This window comes from Cimex lectularius, unplaced genomic scaffold, assembly GCF_000648675.2.
Source record: "Cimex lectularius strain Harlan isolate CLEC.00 unplaced genomic scaffold, Clec_2.1 scaffold76, whole genome shotgun sequence".
NCBI lineage: Eukaryota > Metazoa > Arthropoda > Insecta > Hemiptera > Cimicidae > Cimex > Cimex lectularius.
The window spans coordinates 717,764-728,455 of NW_019392636.1; the positions used below are offsets into that span (position 1 = coordinate 717,764).

At 34.5% G+C, this 10,692-nt stretch overlaps 1 protein-coding gene across 2 annotated transcripts; it reads right to left on the reverse strand.

The window, feature by feature from the left end:
- Positions 1 to 4,906: 4,906 nt before the first annotated feature.
- On the reverse strand, positions 4,907 to 7,582 carry LOC106669801 (actin-5C). Of its 2 annotated transcripts, none has more exons than XM_014399540.1 (4): positions 7,476 to 7,582; positions 6,570 to 6,720; positions 6,258 to 6,497; positions 4,907 to 6,185 (listed from the first exon to the last, which is right to left on the reverse strand). In XM_014399540.1, exons 2-4 carry the CDS (start codon positions 6,693 to 6,695, stop codon positions 5,421 to 5,423), a joined length of 1,131 nt encoding a protein of 376 aa, XP_014255026.1. In that variant the 5' UTR covers positions 6,696 to 6,720; positions 7,476 to 7,582; the 3' UTR covers positions 4,907 to 5,420. The 2 variants fall into 2 exon arrangements, with proteins under 2 accessions (XP_014255026.1, XP_014255022.1); XM_014399536.2 differs by lacking the exon at positions 7,476 to 7,582 and adding an exon at positions 6,846 to 6,955 and having other exon boundaries at positions 5,421 to 6,185.
- Between the last annotated feature and the right edge of the window lie 3,110 nt (positions 7,583 to 10,692).

Below are 10,692 nucleotides of genomic sequence, written 5' to 3' on the forward strand. Positions count from 1 at the left end.
ACAAACATAAAATAATAAAAGAGTTGTACAAAGTCTTAAGTAATCTACGATTTCTTGAATTGCACTTGATTAAAATGGAGAGGAAAAAAACAATTATTACAGCAAATTTAAATTCACCGATCATTTGCTGTTAACAGGCTGGGTTTGGACCAAAATAAAATATTAAAAGAATTGTTTAAAATACAAAAAAATAGAGAAACCTTATTATTGCATCACTTATAAAATGATTAGCTGTTTATTGTCTCACCTCAACCTAAAATTCCTAATTTTAATTAGCACTAAAAATTAATATGCGATTAGTCACTTTGAATTTGCATGAATTACTAATTACTAACAAATCTTAGACTTACAATAATTAATAGTAAACTGTATGTGTATATCTGTAGTTTTGACGGTTTAAGACTGTAAATTTCAAACTAAATTTGGGTGTTGTATAAATGTAATGTGTAAATAAAGGAAGTTAATCAAAAAATATTACTTAAAAGTGTACATAAATTGTGTTTAAAATTATTTTATATACACCTTCTAGGAATGCTATGATAAAACTTGTTTTTTTTTTTATCCATTAGTGTTTTGCGTAGATATTTGCTTGGTGTTAACAGTTTGTGGATATGTACAAATAATAAATCAGTATATGTATATCCTGTGAAATGCAATAAATGGATTTTCGGTTTGTTTATTTATTTATCTTATTTTTTTAACAGAAATGTTTTTTAAGTATTTTTTCTATTAAAGAAATAATTTACAAAAAAATTATATTTTTGAAACTTCATAAAAAGAATAAAGTAATTTACCAAAAATTCTCTGTGAAAAAAAAACACTTTTGCCCTGTATTTGTAATATTGAATTGAAATGTTTAAATGAGTTGATGTAATTTATAATTACTGTGTAAATAAATAGTTTGGGATTAATTGCATTTTCTTTTGTCTAAAATAATGTAACCCATAGAATTTCTTATGACTTAGTTTTATTACAGTAATCAACATTTATTTTTGTTTTAATAGTATAAATATATTCTAACTTGTGTTTATTAAAATCAGTCTGGTTTAGTTGTTCAGACAATTTTATACACAATTAATAGTATATGGGTGGTATATATAAGGTGGTTCACAATAAGATTTTAAAAAAATTAAGCAGTTGCGACAGAATTTTCACATACCGAGCCACTCCTGTATATTTTAGTGTATTAATCTTCTAATAAGACATGCAGCTTATTAATAATAATTTAATAAGTTATTAAAGCTGGATGTCCTGATCTCCACACATACTGCAATCCGACCCTCTGAAGTTACACATGTAATAAAGAACATGATTAAAAGAAAATAGCAGTATTGATGGGCCAGATCAACAGAGAAGCTCTCTCATATCAAGGGCACTGTTGATAGCCCAGAGGATCTTTACTGCTATTTAAATTGTGTCAATTTTGATGAACATCCAAAGTGAATCATCCTTGAATATATATTTTCATCCAGTTATGTGTTTTCACTGCTCAAACGAGGGGGAACGTTTGTTTACATTTCTCACTACGCCTTCACTCTGGGTGAATCATCGGTTGGAAGAACGACTCTTTCATCAAAAGTTATTAGGGGGTCAACTTTCAATGTTCACTCTGGAGGAATTGAAGATGAATGACAGTTTACATTTGTCGCTTTAGATGATTCATCCAAGATGATCTTCCAAAGTGGCAAATGTAACTGAACCTTTGTTCTTAGTAGTGGGATCATCTTCGCCCGAATAAAAATTGCCCCCTTGCTTTTGGGCTAAAGCTTGCATATATGTCCGGTATGTAGAGAAAGGTTGCCTGATGTGTCCCTCTTAATTGAAGAAGTCATTCCTTGGCTCTATATAGATTTTTTTTTAGTCTAGTAGATCAACTCCCCTCCCCCAGCAGAGTATACCCATTTTTGTAGAACACCTTGTAAATTTTAGTGTATTCGTCTTAATAGAGCAAGTGGTAATCACTTTCTCTGGTGTTCCCCAAGGTTTACACCTTAGCCCCTTTCTATTTAACATCTTCCTCAACAATATTACTACTGTTCTTAACAACACGCACTTTCTTTTATTTGCCAATACCCTTAAAATTGTTCAAAAAGTTCATTGTGAACCAGACTTCATTTACATTAGAAAATTGGTGCACCAACAACTCTATGACCCAGAACATTGACATATATAGCACTATGTATTTCATTCAGTAGACCGTAAAACTCCCTGGGTCACCACTACACGAAAATTACAGCTCAGGAGAAAATAAATAAAAATATTTTCTGGTATGAACACTGGAGTTCCTTCTTTCTGATTCTCTCAAGACAACATTTCTGAATGGATGGCAGAATTCCAATGCATTTTTTCCAATATAAGGTCTAGCGATAACAAGAGGTTTGTGGAGCGAACGTTGACAAAGAGAGGTTTCTTTTGTACAAGAGGCTTGACAGAAATCTCATTGCGATCTGCTTGATGAATGAGAAACATGGAAGAACACTAAAACTGAGGGACTCCGCTGGCTCTTCAAACTCCACGGAGAACTTCTGTTCCTTACCTCTACCCGCTTGATTGGCTGCTAGAGGGATACAAAAATGTGCTCTCTATGCAATACAAGGGAAAAGGAAATCATCGTGCACTTTTTGGCTAAATATACCATTTTGAACGAGATGCGTGCTTCTTATTTGGGCAGTGCTGTACTCTCGGAAGAAAGCCTAGTCAAACTTTTAAATGAGCTGAGACTGCAGCTAATAAAATTCGCTCGCCTGGTTTTACTGCTGGGAACTGGTACAAGAGTTCAATTTTTGATTTATTAGAAGAAATTTTTACTTAATGGTATATAAATCTATCTTGTTCTATGTTCACCAGATTATTTTGTATTATATTTTATTCGCTATTTTATTATCTGTTTTAAATATTTTATCAGTAATCTCGACACCAAGCAGACGGATATTCCATTGCTGTAAATACTTATGTTCTTTTTTTAAAGGGTATATTTTGTTATTTGAAAATAATAAATTGACAAATAAAGTATTATTATTATTACACCCAATCCTATAAGTATTCAATCTACAATATTGAATAGAGTAAACATCATTTAAGATTTTGGTTTTGTCTTTCATCAGTCTATTTTCTTCAATCGTCCTATCATCCATGGTCAACAATGTCTTGACTATGTATTGTACAATTACAAAAATCACTATCTCAGCCTTCCTATACCCTTTTCTAGCCTGAATTGGGTTAGAATTCTGCTCCTTAATCAGAGATATCATATTTTTATTTGTAAAACCAGTGGTTTTCATTTTTGAAAATTTTGGTATAATATAAATGCAGAAACTATATTTTTGCCCAAATCTGTAGGAAAATGCTTGAGACAAAAATCATGGGAAAAAGGGTGGCATTGAAAGGGCATGCAGGCTTATGGCAAAATGAAACGGTGGACGCACTTGCAAAGGGGGCTGCAACATCAGGTCCAACCCTTGACATTAAAATTCCTAAAGACGACGGGAAAAACTTTTTGGAAAAGTTTTGTAGAAATCTGTGGCAAGAAAAATACAACGCATCAAATGTCGGCAATTATTACAGGTCACTGTTCGCTGAGCTCAAGAAAAAAACCATGGTTTTTGGAAGGCGATAGCCCAGAAGGAATGTCAAAGGAGTTCTATTCTACTATTTTTAGACTGAAGACAAATCATGGCCTATGGGGTAGCTACAAGAAGAGAATCGGTTTGGCATCGTCTCTGAACTGTCCCACTTGCATTTAGGCCCTTCAAATCCTTCCCACATAATTTTTGAATGTCCAGAATACGAAAATGAAAGAGATAAACTGCTAAAAAATCTGAGCAAAGCAAAAATTTCCAAACCAATAAACTTAGAATCTGTTCTAATAAGCAACAATCCATCAGCATTCAACATAATCTATGGATTTCTAAAGTGGATAATTTAAAAATTTAGAAGATGGTGGAGCTGAGAGAGTGTGTGCGGCGGGGATCTGGTCCTGGTCAGCCGATCCTGCTCGACAGTAAAATGAAAATAGAAAACTTCATGGGTAATATGCCAGCGTAAACCCCCCCCAAAAAAAATTTTTGTCTGGCGATCTGTTTTTTTATGGTCTAATCTCTCATGGTTTTCATCTGCCAGACCAAATTGGTCAGAAAATATAAAAATAATTTTTTGTGAGATTTCCTCTTATAGTAAAGATTTATTGTCAGATTTCCTCTTAGGAGGGGTCTGCAGGGTACACCTGAGGTTTGGTGGTTTCCAATCATTTTTGTCTTCATACCCTTGCTGTTTTGGTCTGTCATATACATTTGGACTTTTGCCGTCTTAATTAGGGAACAAATCTGTGTCTGACAGGACAAGATGATTGGAAACAACGTAAGTTACTGCAACGATAGCTCAATTGGTTAGATCAGTGGTGTTGCGCCACAGGACATGGGTTCAAATCCCTCTCACAACTTTTTTCTTCTGAACCAAGATAAAAAGTATAATCCATTTAAACTTTCGTTTATAATTAGGCATATGACCAAGGAAAATTGTTGACCACTCAACATTTTACATCATGCCAATTGTCCATTACCTTTAATATTGGCTCATAAGGACCAATTAATATCATCACATAAATTTAGCTTGAATTTTTACTAGTTTTAATCATTTATTTGCCTGGTTTTCTTTCTGAATATTTGTACATGTGATGTGTTTTTGTGTACTCCAACAAACTTCCAAGTTAGATTATTTTTATGAAATCTACATAAAGAAAATTTCTTTCTTTTTATCAAGTCATGTGACTTGTAATGATTTTTTTATAAATTGAATTTTACTTTAATAATTAAGCTATATTTTCATTGTTGAATTTGTTATTTGAAAAAGTCTAATTTTGTGGATTAGGACTAGGATTAAGAGGAATGGAAACAATAAAAAAGTCAAATAAATACAATTTATGTTTTATTTCCCATTAAATCTAAAAATTTACCAGTTCTGCAGATGGGAATAAATACTTTGGCCTAGTGCATGCATAGGTATTGCCAGTCAAAGGCTCAAAATATCCGTTTAGAGGAACCAACAGATAACATGGATTGATTGTATTACAAATTTTCAAAAACCTACATTTTCTAAATTTTCTTTTAAAAATAAGCAAAAACTTAGAAAAGAAGCACATTTGAGCCATGTGAAAAAAATTGGAATGCAAACAGTGTCTTTTTTGTTTTTTTCATTTTAAATATATATATAAAATATTTTTTATAAAGATAACTAGTAATAGAAAACTGTTGAAAAAATAAGCCCGTACAAAATTTGGGCAGGAATGAGATTGAAATGACTTTAAATAATTATTAAATAATGGAAGAGAATTTACAAAACCCTTGTGTTCGGGAAATGCAAAACCTAACTCACCGACATATTAAACAAATATAATACAAAAGATAAAGCCGATTGAAATACATTTAGAAACATTTCCTGTGTACGATGGATGGGCCAGATTCATCATATTCTTGTTTGGAGATCCACATCTGTTGGAATGTGGAAAGTGAAGCGAGGATGGAACCTCCGATCCATACAGAGTATTTCCTTTCTGGTGGAGCGATAATTTTGATCTTCATAGTTGAAGGAGCAAGAGACGTGATTTCCTTCTGCATCCTGTCAGCGATGCCTGGGTACATGGTGGTGCCTCCAGAAAGGACAGTGTTAGCGTACAGATCCTTACGGATATCGACATCACACTTCATGATCGAGTTGTAAGTAGTCTCGTGGATACCGCAGGCTTCCATGCCAAGGAACGACGGCTGGAAGAGAGCCTCAGGGCAACGGAACCGCTCGTTGCCAATGGTGATGACCTGCCCGTCGGGAAGCTCGTAAGATTTCTCCAAAGAGCTAGAGCTGGCGGCAGTCGCCATTTCTTGTTCGAATTCCAAAGCGACATAGCAAAGCTTCTCTTTGATGTCACGGACAATTTCCCTCTCGGCAGTGGTGGTGAAAGAATAACCACGCTCGGTCAAGATTTTCATAAGATAATCGGTGAGATCTCTACCGGCCAAGTCAAGACGAAGGATGGCATGAGGGAGAGCGTAACCCTCATAGATCGGGACAGTGTGAGAAACACCGTCTCCCGAATCCAACACGATACCAGTCGTACGACCAGAAGCGTACAGGGATAGCACAGCCTGGATGGCGACATACATAGCCGGGGTGTTGAAAGTTTCAAACATAATCTGGAAATATAACACTAAATTAGTACTAGTTTTATTTTTTTTTTTTATTTATTTTTTTTTTTTTTTATTAACCTGAGTCATCTTTTCCCTGTTGGCTTTAGGGTTGAGAGGGGCTTCAGTGAGAAGGACTGGATGTTCTTCAGGGGCAACACGAAGTTCATTGTAAAAGGTGTGATGCCAGATTTTTTCCATATCGTCCCAGTTGGTGACAATGCCGTGTTCGATGGGGTATTTCAAAGTAAGGATACCCCTTTTGCTTTGGGCTTCATCGCCGACGTAGCTGTCTTTTTGACCCATGCCAACCATCACACCCTAAGTTTTATTTTTAAGTTTAGTTTTTCTTAAATTGTCAATTTAATTAAAAATAATAAGTCTGAAGCTTACTTGATGCCTGGGTCGGCCGACGATGGATGGAAAGACGGCACGAGGAGCATCGTCCCCGGCGAAACCGGCTTTGCACATTCCGGATCCATTGTCAACGACCAATGCGGCTACTTCGTCGTCACACATGTTGTCTGAGGTTTATGTCGGGGAGCTGGAAAAACGAAGAAGTCGCTATAGTAAATAAAGAATCCGTTTCTGAGTCGAAGCACACTAGAGTAATCCAAGGCACAAAGAACCACTGAGGAGACCACACCCCAAGGCACAAGAAACACTTACTGGGTTTTTGAATAAATAAAAACGGCTTAACTACCGTCGAGTTTCGAACAGATACTGAATGCAGCAGGAGCTGGCAAATGAGTAATATACTCCTTGGCATCCCCACCAGTGAGACGGCACCCCACCCATCCGCCGTGCCCCTTCCCTCATGCTAATAAGGACATCCAATGTGGCGTCCAATGAGGGATTCTTGACCATATATGGTCAGATAGTGTGGCAGGACGTATTTTCAAAAAATCCCCCGAGAATAATCAGATTTTTCAAATAGTCGGCCGGTCGGGTTTACACTCGATACACCGGCCGAGGAGCGAGTCGCTACCTACCCCAAGCCGGGTCGGTTGGTAGTCCGCGATTTTTATTTTTAGTTTTTAATTTTAAACTTTTAATAATAGATCAAAGAAACGCGTAAAAATAGAACTTGAACTTGTAAAACGGGATACGGAGATAAACATGGGACACGTGCCAAGACGTATTTTCGACCCGAAAAGGCCGGCCGGTCACGCCAAACTCCTATAAGCCGTTTTTCTTATAAACAAAGTGCCAAACACAAAAATTAAAAAGTACATAACAATCCATTAAATAAATTACAAAAATATAATAAAAAACAATAAAATATAGTTATTAATTTACCTTGAAGAATAAAAAAAGAGACGAAAGCTGGAAAGCAATGCTACCACCTGAGCTCAACTGACGGGAGTGAGTGAACAGTGAAGGAAAATTGAACCGTTGGAAGTTCCAAGAGGGAATGGGATCGGCCGGAGGTGCAGACCCGTCGGTTCGATATTCAAAAACCCTTTATTTTATTTCAACGGAAAACGTCCCTTTTCAAAATCGAAAAACTTCTTGAAACACTCTCCAATTCGAAAACTTCGAGAGGAGAAAAGAGAGGATTTTCTTTCAAACGTTATTATTGATATTATGGGAAAAAGCCGGTTTAGAAAGGGCGGTAAGGTTTTGGAGAATGGGATCGCCTGGATTCCCCCACCGTAAGAAGCTACGAGTGCCTTTACTCTTACCATATATGGGCATAAAACGGATAGACGAACCTCATTGGCCGCTGGCTCACCCTTTCCACTCTCTCACGCAAACAATCGCATATACACCAATACTAACGCAATCGTTTCAATGTTTTATCATAACTAATATCAAATTTATTTATTTAAAAAAAAAACTTAATTTTCATCATCACTCATCACTTAGTAAAAATAACAAAAACCCTAAAAAACTATTACTTTCATTTAAAAAAACCTTTTAGAAAGCCAAGATTTGAAAGATTCTCAGAAATAACGATGACCGGTGAAACATTCCTAAGAATTTAATGATTTATCATATTATAAAATTCAAATCAACTTCCCTTTAAATTGTTTCTATTCCGTCATATCCTCTAATTACATTGTACACAACAACAGTATAAAACCATGAAACACTTCTTAAAATTTGCTAACCAATTTTTTTAAAAATTTGTTTTGAATCCACCGAGTTGAACTAGTTTCTCAATTGTTTATTGTTATTTTTTCATACATGCCCCCAGTTTTTGAACGATTTCAATACCAAATTTCACAATTATAAGAAAATTATTGTTTTGTTTTCTTCAGAAACTGTTCAGTATTTGCAGGTAGTTCAAGCAATTAAAGAGATTCCTCAGGAATCGTGCACTAAGCTAGTTTGATCCAGGCTCGTCAGACGACAGAGTACCAAGTCTAAGTTTACAATCCAATAATCCTGAATTCACAAGAAATTCCTTTCGTTCAAAATACCATCCATGTTTGCACTGTGTTAAAATTTAAAAACATTCAAACGGAATTTATCTAAAATTCTTAACTCATCTTTGTACTGTGTGAATTTAGGATAAAATAAATAGTTTCGTCCAGGTTCGTCAGACGACAAGTACCAAGTCTAAGTTTACAATCCATCCTTACTTTACGAGAAATTCGTTTTGTTTAAAATACCTTTCTTGTTTGCTGTGTGTTAAGATTTAAACACTTACCATCCATGTTTGCACTGTGTTAAAATTTAAAAACATTCTAATGGAATTTATCTAAAATTCTTAACTCATCTTTGTACTGTGTGAAGTCAGGATCAAATAAATTGTTTCGTCTAGGTACGAAAGACGACCGATTACCAAGTCTGAGTTTCCCATCCAATAATCCTTAATTTACAAGAAATTCCTTTTGTTCAAAATAACCTTCATGTCTGCACTGTGTTAAGATTTAAAAGCTCTTAACTCTTCTTTGTACTGTGTGAAGTCAGGATAAAATAAATTGTTTCGTCCAGGTACGAAAGACGACCGAGTACCAAGTCTGGGTTTCCCATCCAATAATCCTGAATTCGCAAGAAATTTGGTTTTGTTAAAAGTACACTTCATGTACATGTGCACTGCGTTAAGATTAAAAAGATTCTAATGGAATCTATCTAAACCTCTTAACTCATCTTTTTACTGTGTGAAGTAGAATAAAATAAGTAGTTTCGCCCAAATTCATCAGACGACCGAGTACCAAGTCTGGGTTTCCCATCCAATAATCCTGAATTCACAAGAAATTCTGTTTTGTTGAAAGTACACTTCAAGTACATATGCATTGTGTTAAGATTAAAAAGATTCTAATAGACTGTTTCTAAAACATTTTACTCATCTTGTATGTGTGTGTGTGTGTGAGGTTTTGGATAAAATAAGTCGTTTCGTTCTGGTTCGAAAGAAGATCGAATAACAAGTCCAAGTTTATACAATTTATTATTGAATTTACACAATTTTTTTTCTATTCAAAATTCCAGAATTTAGGAGTAATTCTATAGTAAATAAAATACACTTTGGCCATATCAAAACTCTGTCAAGAATTAAAAGATTCTAATGGAAGTTTCGCTGAAATAAGTCGTTACGTTCAGGTTCGAAAGACGATAAAATAGCACGTCTGGGTTTATACAACTAAGCATTACTGAATATACAAGAAAATTTCTTTTTTTTTTAGAGTAAATTTTATTTATATTTTAACCGTATGGATTTTTGAGTAAAATAAGTAATTTTGTCCTGGTTCGAAAAATGACAGAATACCAAGTCTAAGTTTACATTCCAATTATCCTGAATTTACAAGAAATTCTGGTTTGTTCAAAGTACACTTCGTTCATGTTTGCACTGTGTTAAGTTTTAAACGATTTCAATGGATTTTTGTTTAATAAAACAGATTGCTTTTCAGGGGTTGAAACGACTACATAATCGATGTCTGAGTTCACAATTCAACATTCTTAAATTTACTAGAAAATTATTATTTTTTTAGATTACACTTTGTGTTTGAACTGGGTGATGTTTTTGGTAAAATAAGTAGGTCGTTCAGAGATGACAGAATAGCAAATCTAAGTTTATAAAATTCAACATTACTGAATTTACAAGCAATTCTATAAAATTCATGGTCAAGTTCAAAAAGTGTCAAGAAGTAAAAGATTCTAATGAAATTTTGCTGAAAAAAGTAGTATCGTCCAGGTTCGAAAGGCGACAAAATATCTAGTCCAAGTTAACAATTATACAGTCTTATACAGTCCTAAATGTATAAGTTATTATAAAAACAAAATTAAAAACGATCTGGTCATGTTAGAACTTTGTCAAGAATTAAAAAAATTCTAAGGGAAGTTTTACTAAAGTAAATAACTTCGTCTAGGTTCAAATAATAACCAAGTATAAGTTTACAGTGTAATACAAATTCTTAACTTTGCAGGGAATTTTAGAGTTTTTTAGACATTTTCTGTGATCATGTTTGAAATATTGCCAAATAAGTACCAAGCCTACGACCCAATATTCCCGAATTTACCCGAAATTTAATTATTTTACGTTCTCTCTGATCATCTTTGAACTGAACGT

Excerpts from the sequence above, each read along its gene's own strand:
- LOC106669801 (XM_014399540.1), bottom strand. The coding sequence starts at position 6,695 with ATGTGTGACGACGAAGTAGCCGCATTGGTCGTTGACAATGGATCCGGA. Across the intron at positions 6,498-6,569 it reads TCGGCCGACCCAGGCATCAA|GGTGTGATGGTTGGCATGGG; the intron begins GTAAGCTTCAGA and ends AATAAAACTTAG. Across the intron at positions 6,186-6,257 it reads ACAGGGAAAAGATGACTCAG|ATTATGTTTGAAACTTTCAA; the intron begins GTTAATAAAAAA and ends TTATATTTCCAG.